The sequence below is a fragment of the Pteropus vampyrus genome, unplaced genomic scaffold (assembly GCF_000151845.1).
Source record: "Pteropus vampyrus isolate Shadow unplaced genomic scaffold, Pvam_2.0 Scaffold18, whole genome shotgun sequence".
Taxonomy (NCBI): domain Eukaryota; kingdom Metazoa; phylum Chordata; class Mammalia; order Chiroptera; family Pteropodidae; genus Pteropus; species Pteropus vampyrus.
Window position 1 is genome coordinate 9,094,033 of NW_011888799.1, and position 23,340 is coordinate 9,117,372.

At 36.7% G+C, this 23,340-nt stretch overlaps 2 protein-coding genes and 1 pseudogene across 16 annotated transcripts in view; 1 reads left to right on the plus strand and 2 right to left on the minus strand.

The window, feature by feature from the left end:
- The window catches only part of LOC105288516 (24-hydroxycholesterol 7-alpha-hydroxylase), a 67,870-nt gene extending 55,022 nt beyond the window's left edge, over positions 1–12,848 (minus strand). For 3 of the 4 annotated variants that reach the window (XM_023527670.1, XM_023527671.1, XM_023527672.1), the window contains exons 1-5: positions 12,437–12,613; positions 8,725–8,860; positions 6,603–6,777; positions 5,249–5,398; positions 3,885–3,978 (exon numbers count right to left, since the gene is read on the minus strand). In XM_023527670.1, the coding sequence (XP_023383438.1) occupies positions 3,885–3,978; positions 5,249–5,398; positions 6,603–6,777; positions 8,725–8,860; positions 12,437–12,613 (732 nt within the window). Of the gene's footprint in view, positions 1–3,884; positions 3,979–5,248; positions 5,399–6,602; positions 6,778–8,724; positions 8,861–12,436 lie in introns of all 4 variants that reach the window. The other variant, XM_011354783.2, reaches the window with a different exon arrangement.
- Positions 12,849–12,882: 34 nt separating this feature from the next.
- The window catches only part of SLC25A27 (solute carrier family 25 member 27), a 29,561-nt gene continuing 19,103 nt past the window's right edge, over positions 12,883–23,340 (plus strand). For 7 of the 12 annotated variants that reach the window (XR_895609.2, XR_895610.2, XM_023527677.1 and 4 more), the window contains exons 1-5: positions 12,886–13,355; positions 15,875–16,066; positions 17,712–17,796; positions 20,744–20,866; positions 23,052–23,164. Coding sequence is in view for 9 of the 12 variants with exons in the window: in XM_023527677.1 (XP_023383445.1) it covers positions 13,250–13,355; positions 15,875–16,066; positions 17,712–17,796; positions 20,744–20,866; positions 23,052–23,164 (619 nt within the window). In the remaining 3 variants the exon portion in view is untranslated. Of the gene's footprint in view, positions 13,356–14,863; positions 14,905–15,874; positions 16,067–17,711; positions 17,797–20,743; positions 20,867–23,051; positions 23,165–23,340 lie in introns of all 12 variants that reach the window. The other 5 variants (XR_002779113.1, XM_023527675.1, XM_011354776.2 and 2 more) reach the window with 2 other exon arrangements.
- On the minus strand, positions 18,531–18,649 carry LOC111736218 (annotated as a pseudogene).

The following is a 23,340-nucleotide window of genomic DNA, read 5'->3' on the forward strand; positions in this document are numbered from 1 at the left end:
CATATCTATTAAAGAAATTGAATCAATAATTAATAACTTAACCAAACAGAAAGTACCAGGCCCAGATGGGTTCACTGGTAAATTCTACCAAACATTTAAGAAAGAAATTATACCAATTCTCTAAAATCTCTTTTAGAGGATGGAAATAGAGAACTTCCAAACCTATTCTATGAGGCCAGCATTACCTTAATTCCAAAGCCAACGACACTGAAAGAAAACTACAGACGGCTATCTCTCATAAACGTAAATGTAAAAATTCTCAATAAAATATTTATCATGTATTTGCCTATTGGTCTCTCCAGTCTTGAGGGTAGTGGTTCGCCCTGTATCCTCTCTCTTCTATGGTGGTTGATTTTTCAGTCTGTTCAGCTTTTTACTTGTTAGGATGAAGTGGTGACTTCCAAGATTCTTCCATGTAGGACTGGAACCTGGCTAAGTTATTTAAGAACCAGGTAACCAGTTTTCTTAAGAACAGAGAACTTTAAGCTCTCTGTGTCTCAGTTTCCTCATCTATAAAACGGTCATAATTGGTACCAACCTCATAGGATTGTTTTGAGGTGAGCTACTTAAAACAAAACTTGGTACATATTACCATTGACAAATGTTATCTTTTTTTTTTTTATCCTTTAATAAAGCTCTACTCTTAGAAAAATGCAAGCAATGCAGAAAAACAGATCTCTGGAGCATTCAGTAGAAAACTCTACCCTTATCTACCATGCAGATTCTCAGCCTACACACAATGGGAGAGAAAACTACCAAGCCAGTGTATTATAAATACAATTCTCTACAGCCATGCAGAGAACTCACATTTGACTTGAATGGTGCCAGGTCATATCATGGCCCCACCCAAGGCTACCTACTATGGTTGCTTTCAGGTCACCACATGAATTCTATGAAGGTATTATTTTCATAGAAAAGTATCGCCAGATTGGCCTATGCCTATTCCCCATGATGAGGAACAAATTCAGACACTATAACATTTCCATCAAGTTACTCATGAACTTTGAATCTTAAATAAATCAGGATTAGGCGATAGAAATACTGGTAGCTAACGTCTAGTCACTGCTTGCTAAGGCAAGTCTTGTTTTACATACTTTACAAGTACTCAATCCACAACTGAAACACAATTAAGTTAGGGAACTTTGCCAGGGATATACAGCTTGTATTGTAGATGGTTGGGCTGGAATTCAAACCCTGTGAGACTGGCACTGGCTCCAGAGCCAACACTCTTGGCCACTATACTATGCTGCCCCATTAGAAACATAATCCATAACTCTTGTGGATTAAAAATTAAGAGAATTGCATTGCACCATAATGTAGTAGTTTTGCTGCAGATCTTATAATACAGAAAACAATTATTAAATCACTATCAAAGAAAATTAATGATAAGAGATTGTTGCTGTTACTTACTCAGGCATGTAATGTTTCAAAAGTGATTAACCACTCTAATCCCAGCTTTCTGGTTTTAATAATCCCCATTTTTCTGGGTATGAAAGTTGTTATGAAAAATAAATGATTTATGAATTCGTGAAATGTGTAACACTATCCCTGGCATGGAGTAAGCATCCCATAAATGTTAGCAATGTCTTATCGTTATTGTTTTTGTAATAATGGATTAGCAGAACTGAAAACAGTTCAAATATAAATTTCATTTAAAGCTGGTTTCTAATTCATACTTACAATGTAAGCTGTTACGACACAGTTTATACCTCATGAAAAACCCTATTGATGTATTTCATTCTTTTGATATACCATTCTGTAAATGAAAATACTACTTTAATAAATATATATAAAATAACATGAAAGAAATCATCATATTTGATATTTATGTGACAAAGTATATGTATAATATTTTTTTTAAAAAAAACCCCAAACTAAAAATTTCTTTCAGTATTCCGTTCAACTAGACCACTGAAATCCATGTAGTAGAAGACAACAGAATCTTTTTTTCAGCACACATTTTTTAAAAATGTGGGTATAAAAACATAAGTTCAGTGTGAACACTGCTGGAGGGAAACAAAAGCAAAACGCACAAAAATGAAGTTAAACTGCTCATGAATGTTCACACTGGATTCTGTCCCAAAGTCTTAAACACTAATCCAGCTTCAGCAAAGTTCAAAATGTGTTTTATTCAAATAGGGAGTCAGAGTACCTGTGATTAAAAATGCCTCATTTTTTCAGAGTAAGAAAATAGATGCTATTCTAGAAGTATTGCTGGTAGGGAGTTTTAGCTGGGGCATTAAAAACCTTTATCTTAGGCCCACGGTTTACAGATCCGAGTGCAGCTTTTATACACATGTGGCTTTATCCCTAAGTCCTGGAAAATAATACAAATGAAAATACGTGCCTGTCTGAGTTTGTGAAATAGAATCATTAGCTAAAATATAGTTTGTTAATGAAGGGCCTTCTGGTATCCCTTTTTATTCCCTTAATTTAGGAGAAAGATACCTAAATAGTAACACATTCTTTTCCCTCAGGCTATCTTCCTCTGCAGTGTTAAGCCAAGTTGTTTATGATAACACCCACTATAGTAATGAAAAACAAACCAAATTTTTGATTCCATCTTTAAATACTAAAAGATCTGAAGTGATATATTTTTAAATGATAATAACAATGATAAAGTTTCAAGTGGTCCTTACTAAATTCTAAGTGCTTTACAAACGTTAACTCATTTAATCCCCACCACCCTATGAGATAAGTGACCGAAACAGGCCAAGAGATTAGGTATCAGGCCCAAGATTATACTACTGATGACTGGATTTGAGGCCAGGCAGTCCAGACCAAATGAACTCCAGTCTCTGAGTGTGAGTCTGGAGAATCAGATCGTTTTCAAAAACTCCCAGAGATTTTAATGAGCAGCCAGGGCTGAGAACCATTCATTAGCAAGTATTGGAACCATCTGGAAGGCTTATTAAACCACAGGTTGCTTGGCTCCGCCCCAGAGTTTCTGACTGTATGGTTTCCAGGGGATGCCAAAACAGTCAGTCTGGGGACCACCCCTTAAAGAACCACATACATAGGACACTTAAGACTCTGACTCCTAGTGCCTAGCTTTTTAAATTATACCATAGTACCTCCTTGCATGTGAAGAGAGAAACTATTGGCATCAAGAATGAAGTCTACTTTGCAGTGAAGAGGAATTTTCCACTCAAATGGTTAACTTTGTAATCAGCTCTCTGTTCTGCTTCTGTAGACATGCCTGCCACATAAGCCGAAGGGCAGGGTGACCTCAAGATCAATTGAAGACTCACCCTCCCCTTTGCTTGTTCTGACTAGATAACAGATATATTGCCTGTCTGAAAATCTTATGCTCTGTAACTGCCTGTAGCCCATAGCAACTCCCTCCCTCTGTAACCACCTGAGGACAAATTAACCAATCAGCCCATGCTAACTGTAACTGCATGGATACATCCTATAAAAGTAAGGTTACCCTCGAGCTTGGGGCCCAGGTCTTCAGAGCGCTAGCTCTTCTGGGACTGCTGGCGTAATAAACCTGGGTTCTCCAACTCTCCGAGTGGTGCTTGGTTTCTCGCCGGTCTGTTTTTTTCTGCAAAGGTAGTGCTTTATTCTTGCCTAATTGACCATAACTCCCAACTGTCACTGTTGACATAGGCAATTGTACAATATATAAATAAAGAACTTCAGAACTTTGTTTTGAGGCCTCAGGCATTTCTTATGGAGAACAGGATTAATACCTATCTCACTGTTGTGATGATGTAATAATAAAATAATGCATGTAAGTATGTCTAATACCATTGCTTGGCACAAAAATGGTATCTAATTAATCTCATGGTTTTTTAACAAAAATATATTTTTAACAATTACAGCTTATTACTGTCTTCGAGTCATATATTTTATCAGAAAAAAAGCTAAGGTATACTTACCATGGAATTATCTTTTTCAGATTTATATGTTTTTATATCTGGAATGTTTTTCTCAAAAAATGCTAGAAGCCATCTTTTGGATTTTGACCAGTTTCTAATGGAGAGAAAAATATGTGTATATATTAATTTGAAAGTACTTTTGGAATAACAGGTAACACTATAAAGAGGAAATGTCTATGGAATTATAATCATTTCTCCTGTTGTAGCTGCCAGCCCCCGAAAGACACACGGACCACCAGAAATCAGTGAGTTATAGGAAATACACTCTTCATTCAGCCAGCTGGGTCTGCCAGGGGTACACAGACCCCAAATTAAGCAGCCCCGAAATGTAGAGGTATAGGGTTTTTAAGCCCTAAATCCCATTCCTCATTCTGTCTGAACACAAAAGTCTATTTTTCTTCTATTTACTGTCAACCCACAGGTAGGCTGTGCAAGCGGAGGTACAGAAGCAGAAAGCTTATTGTTAGAATGTTGTTTCCATAGGTGATAACCTATGTTCCCATGGGCGATAGCCTATGTTCCCATGGGCGACAGCCAAGCAGTAATTTTCCAGCCAGCACACTCCAAGTTTCTTTTTCATTTTCAGCTAGAATTTCATAAGACCTCTACCTTCACTTATTAGTTCACAGGAAAATGGTGAGGGGGCAAGGCAGTCACACACACTTTAGTGTCTTTTGCTGATGAATGTTTGAATTCTTATAGGATTGGCACTGAATAAGAAAAGAGGGCCCACAATCTCTTGGTCTACTTTTACTCTGGCTGGTTGTCAGTTACAGAAGGATGAAAAACTAGCATGGGACCCACTGCTGGGTTAAGCCAGGTAAACCAAACTGGCTATTATCTTTTTAATCTTCTCGACCATTAACCATGTAGACCAACGGCCAAGAAATCAAAAAATCATGAGTTACTCTGCATTCAAGCCATTTTGTAAACAATTATCTAAGCTAACTTTGAGAAATGCATTTGACCACACCCACTTTTGTCTCAGAGAGAATTAGGACATCTGATTCTGAGACTAGCCACACTTGATTTAACACAGATCAAACCGTAGCAAAGAATGTGACAAGTATGTAAATGGGATAAAAGGCCTCGAAATAAATTCATTTTATTCTCATATTTATATTTTCTCCCCCCTCCACCCTCTCGTTTTTGCTCCTCGAATTTTTTTTACAAAAAGGAAAACATGCATATCTCTTCTCCTGTTCCTCCCTCAATTAACACACACACCAAAAACAAACTGGTCATAAGGAATAGTTCTCTCTCTTTACTTAAACTGCTGTTATATCTACTTAGAATAGAGAAATGAGAGATGTATGAATTGCTGAGAGGAGCTTGGTCAATGAATTAATTCAGGAAACAACTACCTTAGGAGACATTCTGGCACCTGGGACCCATGCTCAAAACCTTCATCATAAGCTCGAAAATACTGATGGAACTCCATGATTTTCTTCTTGTTTGTGGGAAACAAACCTTTTTTAAAGAGCATATTCACACTGACTGGATAAAGGAGATGCCTACAAAGAGAGATCCACATAAAAGTCAGACCAAATGCTCAAAGAAGAATATAAAATCAGGATACAAGAGAAAGCATTATTTAATAGCTATTTTTAAGGGGTAGATAACAGCACATGATAAAATCTTTTGGGAGAAGTCACTCTTAAGAGGTTTCAATATTTGCCTATTCTCAAAATGACTAAGGGGTAACTGAAATTATAGTATTTATCAAGTTTTACTATAAGTGAATAAAATGATTACTGTTAAAAAAAAATCAATGATTGTTAATATACCCTAGATTAGTAACACTGAATACTGTTATTTCATTTTTATTTGCCATCCCTTTCTCTCCAGAAAATTTTTAGGATCTTCTTTCCCCCAAATTTCAAAAATATCTGAGAATTTTCTGCTTTGTTGTAGATTCTGGGCAAGCTAAGAGTTTGGCTGATTGTTTGTCTTTGTTCTTTTTTCTCTTTTTGGATCGCTAACGAAATATTAAATGTTGTTCTGTTTTATGAATCTAAACTGTCAAATCCTGCCTTCAGCACCCCAGTATCCCACTGAGATGGAAAAGTGCCTAAGGTAACTTCAATTTCCCACATCTCCTTATGCATGTGAGGAATTTTTCTCATGGCTCCCAAGCCCAGGCCTTACCTTTGCCAGGAACCTTCATAACATGGCTTACATGTGCTACCTGGCTCCCTCTGCCACCCTTTCCTATCTCATCTGTCTCTCATCTCAGTACCTCCCCTCTAGGAGGACTCTGCGCTGAGGGCCACACTGATTTTGTCTCAGCCAACCTTTCGTGTCTCACAAATATCTCCTGGATGCTTGTCATCTACTTGTTGATTTTATCCTCTCCCTTGTTCTCTCAATGTCCACTTGGAATAATCACAAATGGCACTGAATGTCTTATCAAAATTCTGATGGATGCATGACAATTCTAAGATGTACATCTATATATATTCACAATTGTATGAATGACTAGGAAAAAATGGCTGTAAATGTATTAAAATGTATTGGTTTATTTGTTCACCATAAAATTATAGAGCTAAACTGAAACTTGACCATTAATTAGAATTTAAAATATTAACATACTCTCTCAATTACCTAGTTAGGTAGACTTCATTAACCGAACATATAATTTTTGAAATCCAATGTATAGGCTTCAACATTTTTTATTCCAAAAGAGCAAGATGAAATAATAGTAATGTATCTATTTACCTTACTAGGTTGTTCAGGTCTATTGTCCCATGAGTGCCTAAATTCTCCAGTTGTTCATGTAATTCTTCGGTTAGTTGTCCAGCGAATTGACATAGGTTGAAAGTCCCTAGTTTCCCTTTCATCACAATATAAAGTTTCTCATGTAGTGCAAAAAAGATATTCTTTGGGATTGATGCTATAAACAGAGAAAACCATTTTCAAAAGAAGCGATGATTCTTTGAAGCAAAGAATGAAGCAACATACTTTTCTACTACTTTTTGGTTAGTAGGGAATACAGCTAAAGTTCATCAGATATATAAAATAACCTTCTGTGAATAAAACTAGATGAATATTCAACGTATGCTGTGAGATAGTAAAAGTCTGTAGGGTAATTTAAAGGATGATCTATAAGGCCTCTGGGAAACACAAATCTAGTGATCTTATTTCCATATTTAAAACCTTTCATTGGCTTCCTATTCTTAACAAAGTTTACAAGGCTTTCTACCAAGTTCCAATCTCTCTAATGATATTTCCAGCTCTCCCAACCTCTAAATGTATATTTCAGGTATGTTGAAAACAGATACTTCTATATTTCCCAGTATTTTTATGAGCTGTTCTATCTGCTCAGAACATTCTCTGCTTGACTAATCTTACCCCACCCCATACACGCACACTTACAAGCCCTAAATGTCTCCTGCTAATTTCTACTTCTTCTTCAAGCATCTTCTTGGCTATTACTTCCACCAGGAGGCATTTCCTCATAGCATCGACCCCACTATTTTTTTTATATTAGTATTCATGATTCTTCCCTTTCGCAATACACACTCCTGGTTGTGTTGGGGTAGTGAAAGTATAAGTATTTTCTACTCATTCTTCCTTTACATTCTTCTTTAATCCTGTTTAATTTCTTCAAAGTGATTTCAAAAAATAATTTTAAAATTTTCTATTTCATCATCTTTTTATCTATAGGTTACATTTTATGTAGGTTCATTAATAATTTTTAGATACTCTGGAGCATTTATCCTCTCTGTATCAGGGGACTATATGAGAAGAACGAGAAGCTGTTTCAATAGTAAATATTAACATATTTTTTTGTTGTTGTGAAATAGAAATATTTAAACATAAAAATCCCCAGGGGAAGGACAAGTATAAACACTGATAAATTCCACACACCTGACAGGTGAGTAAGTTGGTATACTTTTCTGAAGGGATATGTAGCCTTACAGATCAAGAGGCTTCAAAATATTTACATTCTTTGACCTGGAATTCCACAGTCCAAATATCAAGAAGTACTAAATAGTGAAAAATTTAACCCACATGTTGTGATTTTCATGCAAGCAAGAAGAAAAAATAATCATGCTATTGATCACTTACAGCTTTTGAAATGTTTTTTGTCTTAATGTCAAAAAAATGCATGAGTCTATATGAAAAGAAACCTAAGAAAGCAGCAAAGAGAAGCAGCAAAGGGAAGCAAAGAGAAAAAAGCCACAGACAGTAGAAGCAAGCACAGATATTGTGAAAACAGAAAAAAAACAGGCTCAAAAGGAAGCAGCTCTGTATTCTTACAAGGACAAATGGCCTCAGCACGCATATTTGTGGCCTGGGAAGAAATAGAAGCAGATAGTCACACTGGAAGCATGCTGACCAGTATAATCTGACAGCCTCTGAGGAAAGAGAATTGGCGAAAGGGCACTCACTTACCTTGATAGCCCTATGGAATATGTCAGGAAATGTCAATCGTAAAGGGCTTACTAAGCAGTAGAATTCTACTTTCAGGGAGCAGAGTAGCAACATGTGATCAAGCCAAGAGCTACAGCCTGTAGAACATTGTATACACAGTAGCAGAACAGTTAGTGGCATCTTGGGAGCTGTAACAATACAGGTTCCAAATATTTCCCACAGAAAACTTCAGTGAGGTAACCTCATCTCTTACATGTCTAATTAAGGTCTAAATGTATTAGGCTGCCAATATTTTGTTTTTCAGTGACTGAACTCATATACTCTTTTCTTCGTCTACTCCTAAAGAATAAAATAATGGGGACTTACCATTTTTGATAAAAGAGTGAGAATATAATTGTTACTTAAAACTAGTCTTGGATTCTAATGTTGTATTTCAAATGAACTATCTGAAAATATTCTTTACCTGTACGATAGATGGGATTTTGCACTGCCAGTTCAAAATTTACTTCTTTGGATTTTAGAAACACATTAATTCCCTCTTCTTCAGTAACAAAGGTCATTCGGGTTCCCATAGCAAAGACTGTAAATATCGGTCCATACTGAAAAAAACACATAAATACAGGTCATATAATTAAGCAATTCTGATAAGTTACAGGGCCATGGGTTATGTTTAAGGCAGTGTTTCTCAAGAATCTCAATGCTGAAGTCATAAGTAAGAAAAACATTATCATTATCCATAGTAATTAATTTTAAATTTTGACTGATTTAGCCAACTATAAATTATGTAAATCCTCATTTATTCTGGCCTAATACTTAACCTTCCTTTTGATTGTGTTATTATTTACTTGTATCCTCTTTTCTCGTAATATGAATAATAATTAGAAATTATGTCAAACTGTGATATTTGAACATTGTTTTTTCAAGATTTAGTAGATTACAAGCAACCTATAGCTCAACTTTGTTCAAGAAAAAGATACAAAATTGCTGACTGCTTTTACCATAAATCAGTGGTCACTCAACAATGTCTTGCAATCCTAAAAAGTTCTCTAATGGGCTTACCTTCTCATTTTCCAAAATGACTATTTCACCTGTATAACTTGCCTAACCCTCTCCACTGTGAGATAGTGTTTCTGGTTTATAGCTCACTGGGAAAATGGAAGCAATCAAGTAAGAGCACTCTCAACTTCTCACCACCAAATCTTGCAAGGTACACACATTTATACCCATTCTCCATGCTAACTCTCTGGTTAACAGGTGGAGGGTCCTGTCCTGTGCAATGCCAACACTCCTTTACTTGTGTTACAGATTCCACACTCTCTTACCTTCTCTTTGTTCTACATTTATGCCTCTTTCTCCTACATCATCAGTTTTGCCCTGTCTGTTAAATCACTCTTAGTTGCCTATAAACATAGTCTAGTAAGGGGCTTGATTTCAGGGAGTCCATGACTTCGTTGGGGTAAAAATATATCATCATTTTCACTGACCTCTAATTGTAATTTAGCATTTTATTCTATTATGAATATAGACAATTCACCACATTTGCATCCATGAATCATCGAAATAACCCATTATTCGAATCAACTATATTTTCTTAGATTCTGTGTCAATTGGCATCCATTCATCACAGAGCCAACTATATATTAGCTATATTTTCATTTTTGTTGATGCTTTGGCATTGACTGCCTCACTACCAGGGCTAGCCAATTATTAAAGACAGCAAAGGGCTCAACTAGCCAAGAGCATACCGTTCATAGGCAAAACAACCAATTTACCCCCAACTACCTCCTTATCTAATTCTCAAATACCAAGCCAATATTTCTGTGGCCCTAAATCATCCCAGGGCCATGTATCAGGCAATGAGAGACCATCCATATGGCCCAAAGCCCTCAGGAATTATTCAAACTAGCCAATCCTAAATTGTTTACTTTGCCCTCTCTTGCCTTTCTTGAGGAAACTCCAATAAGGGTTCTGACCTAGGCTTTTTCCTATCTTCTGATTCCTGACTGACACTGGCACTTTCTTCTGTGGCCTTGCATGGCATGCAGTGACCCCCTCAGACCTATGAGTTTACTAAACTTCTTCCTTCCATGCTTCATTTTCATTTCCTCTGTGGCCACAGTGACTTTACCATACCACATCCAAGATATACATTCTTAGAATGATGACCTGTATTTTTATATCCCATTACAGCCATTATAATTACCTCTAAATATCATTTATGCTCATCGCTAATTCACTATTACAATAATTTCTAGGCCTGCCATGAAATGGCACAAGATCATTCCCATGACACACATTTGGGCACTATCAGGCAACTGTGGGCTCAATAATCATTGGGCCACCAAATAGTGAAGTCTCACTTTCTTTCACTAGTGATCCAGACATTTAAAGTGCTTTCCAATATTCCTTCTCTACAATTGCTTGTCAATACATAGAAAAAGATGAGTAATTTTCATTGTTTGTTAAAGTTTTGCCCAAATGAGAATTCTTAACTTTCCATGAGGAAAGTGTCCTTTTGTAACACATATAGGCACTCAGGCCACAGTGTACAACAGCCAAGTTCAAACATACTGAATGATTGAGATAACTGCTGACAAGTGGTATTTAAAGTAATTTATTGCAAGATGACTGCACAGTGCGAATGACCGTGTGAAGTGCTATAAATTCTTTAACAATGGGTTTTTTGTTTTATTTGCTTTCCTTTTGTTCTCATTTTTTGTGCAATGTTAGCACTGAGTGTTATGATGTAAAGGCAAGCATATGCAATATGTTGTAGAAGTGGTGCTTGTATTTTTTCCTTAAGCTTTTTATTTTGATATAATTGTAGACTAACATGCAATTCTAAGAACTAATGCAGAGAGATCCCATGTACCCATTACTCTGTTCCCCCTAGTGTTAACACCTTGCAAAGCTATAGTTCATCATCATAATTTATTGACACTGATACAGTAAAGATACAGAACATTTCCATTACCACAAAGATACCACATATTTCCCTTTGATAGTCACAACCATTTCATTCTCACCCCCACCTCTTCCTTAACCCTCGTCAACTACTAATTTCTTCAATTACTATGATATTGAATTTCAAGAATGTTGTATAAATAGAATCATATAGTATGCAAACCTTTGGGGTTGGCTTTTTTTCTCATGACATTATTCACTTGAGATCCATTCAGGCTGTCGTATGTATGAACAGTTCATTCCTTTATATTCTGAGTAGTATTTCATGGTGGGGGTGAACCATAGCCTGTTTAAACACTGTTGAAGAACATTGGTATTCTTTTGTTTCAGGCTATTACACATAAAGTTTCTGTAAACATTCATGTGTGGGTTTTTATGTGAACATAAGTTTTCATTTGTCTAGTGTAAGTGCCCAAAAGTATAATTGCTGGGTCATATGAACCACTATTTCCATCAACAATTTTATCATTTTACATTTCACATTTCCATTAGCAATATGTGAATGATTTGGTTTCTCTGTATCCTTAACTAGCATTTGGGTACTGTCGCTATTTTTTACTTAGCCATTTTGATAAGTGTGTAGTGACTTTTATTTGTGGTTTTTATTCGACCATCCCTAATTGTAAATGATGTTAAACATTTTTTCATGTGTTCATTTACCAAGATATGAGGAGCTAGGCAATCTGCTACATTCAAAAGAAAAAGTGTTTATTGTGAAGTCCTTTTGCAAGGGTAACACAATAATATAAACAATTTAAATGTTCGTGTTCTCTGGACACTTCCACTTTTCGGAATTTATTCTGAGGAAACAATTAGATAAGTGCAAAAAGCACAACCACACAGTACATACACATACACACAAGAATGTTCATTGAAGCATTGGTTGCAATAAAGGAAAAAATTTGGCAGTATCCTATATACTATTTTTGCAAGATATATTATATTTTAAAAATACTTTAAGGACAAAAACATCTACTACGACTATTAATCTCCTTAGTGTGCAGTGAAAATGGATTTCAACACCATTAAACAACACCAGCTGAAATTACAGTGCCAGCTAAATTTGTAAAGACCAAGTTTGCAAGGACAAGATCGTTTAGTTGAGGCAGCAAGTATGTTCCCTGTGTTCTAACATTACACTCAAGATCCGATGAAAGAAAATAAAGGAAACATTACCTTCTTCGGAAACCCCACAAGCTAAGGCCACATACCTTGATTCTTGCTTTCTCTATAAATTCTAGAGGGGCTTTCCCAAACTCAAATCCAGCTCCAATCCAAGGAATCCAGCCCCTTATGCACGGGGGCTCACGCAAGTTCTTCCACTGAAGTAATAACAAAAGAGCAACGCAACCTAGGATTATAATCACTGTTGGGAATATTAGTTCCATGTTTTTGTCCAGCGTCTTGGAGAATCAGAGAAGGAAAGTCCTGCTGCCGTAGCACTTGTTCCTTCCCACTGGAATAGGGAGCAATCACCGGACCTCTCAACCTTTCTGCGGCAACTTTCGTAGCTTCCTCGGCCTTCTAATTGCAGTCTCCTTTATCTGCCCCAATTTTTAGGTGACTTTTGCAGCATCGCTCCCTCCCACCGCCAATTCTCTTTCAAGTCTTGGCCCACCGGAACGGAATGCTGGGGCTGGAGGTAGTGGGAGAGTGAGGAGAGGCGAAGGTGGAAAGGGCTCGCGCTGTTGCCATGAAGGCTGAGAGCGGTGGCTCTGGGGGCGCCTCGCTCGCAGCCAATCAGAGAACGCGATCCGAGAGGCGCGGAGCACGAAGGACTACATTTCCCAGAATTCTCGTGGGCTCGCGTTGTTTTTCTGCCCTCAGTCCGCAGGCCCCCTCAAGCGTGAGGCTACTAGGAAGGCTGCGGGTTCGCAGGCCCGCCTGGCCGAGCCGAGGGAAGGACATGGTGTCCGCCGCGCCATTCGTCGGTTGAAGAGGGGCCGCCCTGGCAGGGTGGCAGGCCAGCCGCGGCGCGAGGCGCCGGCCAGAAGGGTTGCATTGTCGTCCTGTCCTGCTGCTGAATGTCGGTCCCAGAGGATGAAGAGAGGCTTTTGCCGCTCGCCCAGAGATGGCCCCGAGCGAGCAAGTTCCTACTGTCTGGTTGCGCGGCTACCGTGGCGGAGCTAGGTACCCAAGCGCCCACCTCTGGGCCTCTCCGGCGAGTGGCTGAGGCGCCGCGCCGGGTGGTGGTTGCGGGGGCGGGGAGTAGTCGTGCGGGAGGGACCCGCAGATGGCTAGGTTCCCCGGTGTGTGCGCACGCGAGGTTGCGCCCTCTTTTCCACACATGTCCGGCGGATGTGGGAGCGACCTGGCAAGGCCAGGTTCGTGAGGAGGAGGGATTGGAGGTCACTAAGGTCTTTGCCTTCCAATTTCTTCTTCAGAGGTGTGCCATTGTGCCTGAACGTGTACTTTTAGAAGCTTCATAAGCTGCCATTCCTCAATGGGAACAATTTTTTCTTTAGTGAGGATGCTGTTTTAAAAACTCAGTCCACGTTTCACCCTTATTGCAATAATCTCTGTGATTTATATTCTTATAGAGCCTCACTATATCATTGTCTTTAGGGTCCGAATTGTGGACCCAACTTGTGGGACCCATCGTTTATTGAACATCTACTCAGCATCTTCCAGCTGACCTCTTTGAGCTTAATTCGTCTGTACTGTATTTACCTTGCAGGATTATGAGCAGTCGATAATACATAAATATGCTAACTCCAAGGCAGGGCAACCATTAATTGTGACATTATTATGATTGCTGGAGATATAGTTTAAAGACCCAGCCCTGACCTTCTTACAGGCTGGGAAATTGCAGAGACAGACATTTACATTGTGCTTATTATAATGAAGGTATTATTAAGTATCTTAAGAATATAGAGAGGGACAGTTACATCTCCATGAGCAAGTCAGACAAAACGTTAAGAGGATGATAATGACCTTGCATGAGCAGGTAGTGTTTCTTCCAAGGGTTTTGTGAGTAGAGTGCCTATGCATTCCTTGGGAAGCCTTCACTGTGCATTTGAAGATTACCCTTTCATTTTCTTGTCCACTTAAAACAAACAGCAACAGCTCTGATGTGTTATTTATAAATGTTTGTCCTGTTCTAAAATGAATTTATTTTGTATTTCCAGCAGAGCCCGCTCACGATCTGTTATTTTGCCCTTTGTGCTCCTCCATTCTTGCCCTTTGGACCCTCTGATTTTTAATTTCTCTCTCCTCCCAAATCTGAGAATTTTTTTATTCATTGTTTTTACTAAAATACAATTGACCAACTTAAAAAAAAAAAAAAACAGATTGCTGAATGATTACGTATATTTCCAGTTTTGTTTTTTAAACCTTGATGTTTCCCCCTGTGACCAATGGCTTTTGTAAAGGAAAATTTCTTCTGTTAAAAGTTTGTAGAGAATTGTGTGGGGGCTGTGATTCGAAGTGGGAGAATCAGAATATGAGATGATTTTGAGTGCAAAACAAGTAAGGATCAGAACCTGAAGCATTATTTAAGTAACTAGCAAGAAAACTCAAATTATTTCAAGAGGCATAACCTGTGCTAATATAGAGACTTTTATATCTTATGACTTCAGGTTTCATATTTCAGTAAAGCATTGCTTGAATTCTCTGTATGTAAACTACTTCTGTTTTAGGGAAACTATCAGCAAGATATTTACATTTACAAAGACCTGTGGTAAGATTTACTGTTCTCTTCCAGTCACTCTGTTTTCTCTTGGAAAAAGGATAGCTATGGTTTTGTATGAGTTGGTAGTCATTGAAAAGACTTATGTAATGTCAATAATGTTCATGAACTTATCTGAATCTCGTTATTTCAATTATTCGGGACATTGCGTGTATAAAGTTAGGAGCTTGATCTTCCTAATGTGGTCCTGTTTCAAGGTAAAAGGTCTATCTCTAAAATGTAAACATTAGAAAAAAATTTTCAAGTACAGTCGGTACTTGTAAAGAGGCCATGCATAAAACTTATCAGTGCAGGAAATATGTGCCTTAACTGAAAGAATTTGAGCATGCCACCCTTGTGTATAAATGATGACATTATAAACTCCATATAGCATTTTCTATATCTCAAACATCCGGTCAATGATTCATCTGCATGTGAACATCACCCATGAAACTATAGAATTCAGCTTCATCCAGCATTTATTAATAACCTACCTAGTATAAATAACACAGTATTCTAAAAGTCACATTGGATCTTAATCATGGTTGCAGTTAAGAGGACACCACAGAATATGGATACCTGAAATTATTCCAATTAGAAAGAAAGCAAAAATTATGGACAAAAGTAGATTTTAGACTGAAATTTCTGAATAAAAAGAACCCCAAAGTTGTCACTTTTTTTCCACTGGTGATCTAGGGGTACTCTGGGACAGTGATTAATGAATTTGGGAGTGCATAAGCATCAACTGATTTCTGACTCCCCCAAACCCCATGAACCTACTAAGAATCCATTGGCCATGGGGCTAGGAAATTAGCAGCTCTTGACAATATCCCTAACTGATTCTGATGTATTATAAAATTTGAGAACCACCAATCTTGTGGTGACTAAAATATTAGTCTTATGATTTTAGAATTTTAGAATTTTTGTTTCTCTGAATATTGTGGGTTTCCCCCTCGTTTTGTTTCTTTGTTGTTGTTGTTAGCAACTTTTCCCCTGGATCTCACAAAAACTCGACTCCAAATGCAAGGAGAAGCTGCCCTTGCACGATTGGGAGACAGTGCAAGAGAATCTGCTCCCTATAGGGGCATGGTGCGCACAGCCCTAGGGATTGTCCAAGAGGAAGGCTTTCTAAAGCTTTGGCAAGGAGTGACACCCGCCATTTACAGACACGTAGGTATTTATCTTGATTCTGGCTGGTAAGTTTGTTATGAATTCTGAGTTTGTCTCCTCTGCTTTTCTGTTTGGCTATATCCAAAAACCAGTTAGTTTTTTCTACTAATATGATAAATGAATATATAGTTTCTTAAGAAGAAGAAAACTAACTACCAATTGTAATTAAGGAATTATTGCCTTAAATTTTTAGAAATGCATACAGAAGTATTTAGAAATGAACTGTCTTGATGTCTGTAATGTACTTTAAAATATTAAGCAAAAGCAATGAAGCAAATATGGCAAAAATGGTAGCAATTGATAAATATCAAGTATAGATATAGAGGCAGTTATATTCTCTACTTTTCTGTGTGTTTGAAATTTTTTCTAATGTTTTAAGTTTAAGAAAGAAAAAAATGCCTGATATTTTTCTCCATTTCAAAAACTTTAAACATAAAATTTTAATTTTCTGGTTTTTTTTGAAAATTAAAATACAATGCCAAATCTCACCAGTCTCTGTCTCATCCGTTAGAGACTAGGATACTCTGAAAGAGAACAGGGATGACTATCTAATGCAACTCTGGCAATAGAGTAAATGCAAAGCAGGTGATTTTTTTGTTTCAGTTCCCCAGGATACCTAACTACCTTTGTAGGCCTTTGGTTACTCTTAAAGAAAAATAGTTGTAATTTTTCACATTTCTCACAGCAAATGAGAATACTTTTTTGCTCTGCTTCCCAAGTGGCACTCACAAAGATAAGAGTTGTTAAGTTTTCAGCCTGTGCATAGGAGAACATAAACTTGGCTTCAAATGGTAGGACAGGTGTGGCATTTTTCTCCTTTACATTCATAATGTTTCCACAAATATGAAGGGATTCTTGGTTGGAAAACTTTCAAGTACTAATATTTACTGTCTTATTTTTAAAACTTCGGTTCTTTAGATGAGGAAGTTAGAGTGTATTCATCAAGAACTGTCTAGAAGTATTGTTTTAGTACTCTGTGTTTTTGGATATCTTAATACTTCATCAAACTTCTTAAATATAAAGAAAACCTCTATATGAATATCATGTAGTTATTTTAATAATTTTTATTTCTCACCTTTTTAAAATATTTTCTTTCTAGTTTTACCATTAAGATTAATTTCATATGTTTGACATTTGACTGAAAAATTACCGTACTATAATAAATTGTCCTATGAAGTTATACATATTTATTAAATGGAAATGCCTGCTATGAAGCTCTCTACTAGGGCATATGGAGTAATGAAAACCTACCTTGAAAAGCTCATGGTCTGATGGAAAGAAAGTCAAGTTAATCTCTAATTAATATGATAAATGCCATGTTAGATGTATGCCTAAGTAGTTCTTGTACAAGGAAAGGACAGAGAGCACTTCTTGGAAAAGTAGTTCTCTTAATTGAGTTTTGAAAGACTAGGAGGAGTTAGCAAAGCAGAGAAGGGAGAATCCATTTAAGAAAGATCAGACAGCATGTGAGAAGGCCTGTGGCTGAAAAAGGCATACCACGTGCAGAGAAACATCAAGAAGTGCATGTGTCAGAAGCATAGGGTACATGAGAGAAAGACACAGCTAGAGAGATCGGGTAGGCCAGGTCAGGATACTCTCTCGTTTTATTAAACATAGCTGAGTTCACCTTTTCAATCCATTTGACACAGTGTATTCTGGAGGTCGAATGGTCACATATGAACATCTTCGTGAAGTTGTGTTTGGCAAAAGTGAAGATAAGCATTATCCCCTTTGGTAAGTCTTATTTTGAAAATATATGCTATTTCCCCTAAGGCTTTAATGTTTATTCATGAGATTTGTATAAATTGTGCATTTATACCAAAATTGCCTCATGTTAAAGGCTTAAAATAATAAGTATTTACAATATAAATTCAAACGATCGAGCATTTACTGCACATATATACAAACATACATGTACATATATATATATAAATTGTCTATATATTATTAATATTTTAATATTAGGAGAATTCTTATAGAATTCTATATTCCTTTTTATACTGAGAAATCCTGGGCTTTAGAGTCATACGGAGATGGGCTCGAATCAAATTCCTGGTCTACTACTATGTAACCTAGGTAAACCACTTCACCTTTTATATCTTTAGTTCTCTCAGATGTAGAAGTAATACCTACCATCAGGTATCTGTTTTTGTAGGATTAGATGCGATGATGAGTGTAAAGTGTATATCACTTAACAACATTTATATCAGAAACAGACAAAGAGGTTATATAAATAATATAAATCTTTATTAGAGCTACATAGAACTATAAATCAATAAAAACATATAAAGAACACAAAGGAAGTTCACAAAAGAAGAAATACAAATGTTCATTAAACATGTAAATCTTCAAACTCACCAGTAATCATGGAAATTAATTAAAACTATTAACTATTAAACTGTTAATGGGAATGTAAGTTACTATAGCCTTTTGAAGCATAAAGTACTTATTAATTTTTTTTTTTTTTTTTTTTACAGCATCTGGTATTCATAAGTGGTCTCCCATCCAAGAACTAACCAGGCCCAACCCTGCTTAGCTTCCGAGATCAGACGAGATCGGGCATGTTCAGGGTGGCATGGCCGTAGACTTAAAATTTTTAAATTTGTAATTCTTTGACCCAGCAACTCTTTCTTTATGATTATAATTCAGAAATACTTGTATCTGGGCATAAAGCCATACGTATACACAGATATTGAGTATAGCAGTGTTGGTAATAACAAATTTTTAAAAATTTACTAATAATTTGAAAGTAGTTGGATAAATTACGACATATACAGAGAAACAACACAGTTTTGCTAGAATATGGAAAGTTTTATATGACTAACATATAAAGATACCTATAATATATTTTCTGGGCTAAAAAAATCCAAGTCACAATGATAAGGGCAATAAGCAAAATTTCACCTTCCAGGCAAAATCTCTTGGCCTTGTTTTTGAAAAATAGTAATGTACTAAGCTATACAAATTGCTTTTCCAGAGTTAATGATGGAATATATTGCATTTTGTAATTCCCTCCAGAAAGGAAAGGATTAAGTAGTTCAAAGAAAATATTTTACTATGAAGTCAACTCTCATGGTATCTATCAGTTCATAGAGAGCTGCCTCGTTTAAAAAAAATCTCATGGTATCTTTTGACCCATTCAGAACAATTCATTCTGTCAGTAGGTATTTTTTGAATGATTATGGTATGGCAGTCTTATACTTAATATGGAGGCTGGAGTAATGAAAGACATATCCCTGCCATCATTGATCTCACAGTAATAGAGACAGATTCCTAAAGAATTAGAATTATGTAGCAATTACAGAGGAGATAGTGGTTATGCGATTCGCAAAGAGAAAAAAGCAATGACAACATACTGTGCTCATTACTGTGAAGAGAAACGGCCTTCTCACAGGTTGTAAGAGTGTAGATTAATACAAGTTCCGTGGAAGGCAGTTTGATAGGGCCTAGCAATGTCATGTAAATCTTCAAATTTCTTGGCGAAGAGTTATGCTGGGCCTATGAATTATGGTGTATCCATAAAATTGAATGCTTTTAAACTATTTTTTTTTTAAATGAGGCAGCTCTCTATGAACTGATAGAGATAGCCTTCAAGATATACTCTTAGGAAAAAAATCAGAGTGCAAGACAGTATACGACCTGGCATTGTACATGTATGCTTTTAAAAAGGAATATCTATACATGTATGTTTGTGTGCACAAACTGTCAGTTGTAACTTAGTGTTAAGACTTTGGGCTCTGCACTCAGGTAGCCTGGAATTACATCTTGGTTGTACCACTAAATTGTGTGATTGGAGCTGTTGTTTAACCACTGTATGCCCATTTCCTCATCTGTAAAGAGGAAATACAGTAGTAGTAATGTCATAGGGTTGATATGAGAATTAGATGAGGTTTTTAAAAATGCTTAGAACACTGCCTGACATAATAAGCATTCATTAAATGCATCCTTGTTATCTCTAGAAAGGCCTTAGAAACTAGTAATTGTGACTGCCTCAGAGGAAGAGGAAGGGAACTGGGGATACGGACCTTTTTTTACTCTAAACCCATTTGAACCTCTTCAAATATTGTTTTGGAGTAAAAGGAAAAAAAAATGTCCTTTTCTCTCCAAGAGACTATTGCAATAATCTCGATAAAAGATAATTGGGGCCTGAAATGGAGAGAAGAAGGGAGATTCAAAGCCTGTTCAAGTATAATAGTCTAGGCTTGATCACTGTTGGTTCTGGAAGGTGAGGAGAAAGAAGAATCTAGGGAAAGAGTTTCTTCAAAGAGAGGAAAGTTTTTACCCCTCACTCCCTGCCCAATATAGTAATTTGTAAAATTCGACTTACCAGCCTTTGTCTGCTAGACTGATTACTTCTATGCTGCTTTTATTCTGTGGTCAGAATTTAACTGCAATTAAATTTTAGTTCAGATGTTTATATCTCTGAAGTAACTGCCCTTCCTTTGCCTTTCAGGCCATGTAAGGCCTCTGAAATTTCAGATTTGAATTTCAACTCCTTAGGGTCCTTTAACCTTTCCATCTCTAAACAAACGAACCATCTATTTTCCTCTGTGATTTATTTGGGTCTCTTCCTTACTTTGTCTTAAATCTCATACATGGGCTGTACCAACTTGGTATTATTCACTACAAAATTTGTGACATTAATGATAGCCTTTAAAAATGTATCTGCTTTTATAATTAGGAAATCAGTGATTGGAGGGATGATGGCTGGTGTGGTTGGCCAATTTTTAGCCAACCCAACTGACCTAGTGAAGGTCCAGATGCAAATGGAAGGAAAACGGAAACTCGAAGGAAAACCATTGCGGTAAGTTCTCCCATCAACTGATACTTTTCCTTTCCCCTTTGCCACCATCATATTTTGAACATTTACCTAATGGATGTATGCATTTTTGTAATTCAGCATTTGGTAAAGACATTAATTCTAACTCTTTTAATTTGAAAGTTATATTCATTAAGAAGAGAGCTAAGATGGATCTTTTCTCTGTGATATGGTATGCATGTTCTTTATCAGATTATGTGTGCGCTCCTTTTCCCAGCCAAGGCTGCTTGATATAGAGTTTGATCATTGAAATTTTCCTTGGTTTGAATTTCAGTTTTGCCATTGTGCCTTGGTGTTGTGGAAGTCACTAAACATTTCTAGTCTCTGTTTCTTTGTCTTTAGAAGAGGACATCTCAAAAGGTTTGCAAGATAGACTGCCTGGCTCATAAGGTACCCAAAAGCTTGGTTTCTTTTCCTTTCTCTCCAGGAGAAGGGAAATAGCAAGGTTCATCTTGCAAATTGTTCCCACTTCCCTCTCTATTCCCGCTTCTCCTGTTTTCCAAAGTTTAAGTAAGTTTTAAAATTATGCCTTTGTGATATTAAAAACTCCTCTGTATTGGCATATATTATCAAAGTCTGCCTTCCTTCAAAGGACTTCATGAGCAACAACTTTTAAGAATACTACTTAGTCAGTTACGGCGGGAAAGGAGTACAATTGCGAAGACAGATAGACTCCTCCCAGGAGGAAAAGTACAGGATGCATTGTGCTGAGTATGTAGGGTCTAATCCTCTGAAGACTGCAGGTCTGCGGCTGAGCCAGAGATGGAGGAGGGTTTGGATCCTCTTTTGGGAGTTCACCACTGACCACTGCTCTTCACTCTGCTACTCTACCTGACTCAGTAAATGAGGTTGGGCTGCAGCAGTCCAGGCTTCCCTTCAGCCTTTCAAACAGGGAAAGAGCACACATCGCAGAGGAGAAAAGGGAACCATTCCGAATTAACCAAATATTCAACAGAATCCTAGGGCCTATTTTGTCATTTTGTAACAAGGTCTAATTACTAAATAGCAGAGAGAAGTATTGTTGCCTTGGTTGGAGAAGGAGAGCCTTGGGGATTCTGGGATATCTGAATTTTTAACTTATTGCCTCAGTATTTTCCCTCTCTCTGTCTCTAATGTCAGAAATTTTTGGTTTGCTATAGTAAAAATCATTGACTGTCATTGTAAAGAACATGAACCTTGGGATCAGACAACCTGGGATTCAAATCATCTTTACCATATTTTAGCTCTGTAACTCTCATCAAATTCTTTAGCCTCTCTAAGGCTCAGTTTCCTCAGATGTAATTTGGAATCATAATATACACATCATAGACTTTTCAGAAATAAAATACATCTTATCTATATTAAAGAAGTCTGGTGTTTACAAAGTGCATGACATTTTAGCTGCATTGACCATCATTAATAGGCATAACTCCCTGTGTAGCATAATAGCAATTATTCATGACCAATAAATATGTCAAATGATCTTTTTGGGTGTAATACCTGACAGAGTGTAATTCCTGAGTAAAAGCCACACAACTAGTAAGTGGTAGAAGTAGCATTTGACTCCAGGTATTTCTAACTACATAAAATCCAGACTTTTTTATGGTTCAGCACCACTTTTTTAATCTGTGTACAGAAAAATGAGCAAAATAAGAATAAGATAGTAAATTTTCATAAAGGCAAAAGTGTTTAGTTTTAAAATTTCTCATGATAAGGCTGTCTTTCCTACTTTTTAATCTAAAAATATCATCTTTTATGAGATTATGTGAGGATCAATTTTTTTTAATGTTACTTAGTGAAATGACAAAATTTGCAGGTCTCCCACCAAGTAAAATGAACCCAGAGGTCTGATAACCACTGTTCCCTCCTATAATTAATTTGTGCACTGATGATATAAAGTATCAAGAAGAATTTTAATCTGTTCAAAAATATGAGAAGAATATGACGCGGTTTATAAAGATTTTCATAAAAAATATTTAATTAAACGTTGGCTATTTTCTGAAGGATTATTGTTTATCTAGAAATTAGATTTATGTGGATTGCTTGATAATTTCTAACAATCTGGATAATTATTTCTAATAATTAAGATGTTATTTTACTCAAAATCATAACAGCTATAGGTGAAGCTTACCCAATTGCATTCTGTACATAGGAATGCATAGTTTTTACATTTCATTATTATTTCCTTTAGATATCGTGGTGTACATCATGCATTTGCAAAAATCTTAGCTGAAGGAGGAATACGTGGGCTTTGGGCAGGCTGGGTACCCAATATACAAAGAGCAGCGCTGGTGAATATGGGAGGTAATGGAAACTTTATTGATTTCCGAGAAGCTTAATTGTCTTAATCATTATAAGTACTCACATTAGGGAAAATGAAAAACTCTCATTATTTTTAATAACATATATTGGCAGCAGTCTTTTATGTTGTCACATCATAATTGAGTAATTTCCCTAGAGCATTTTCACTCTTTCTACAG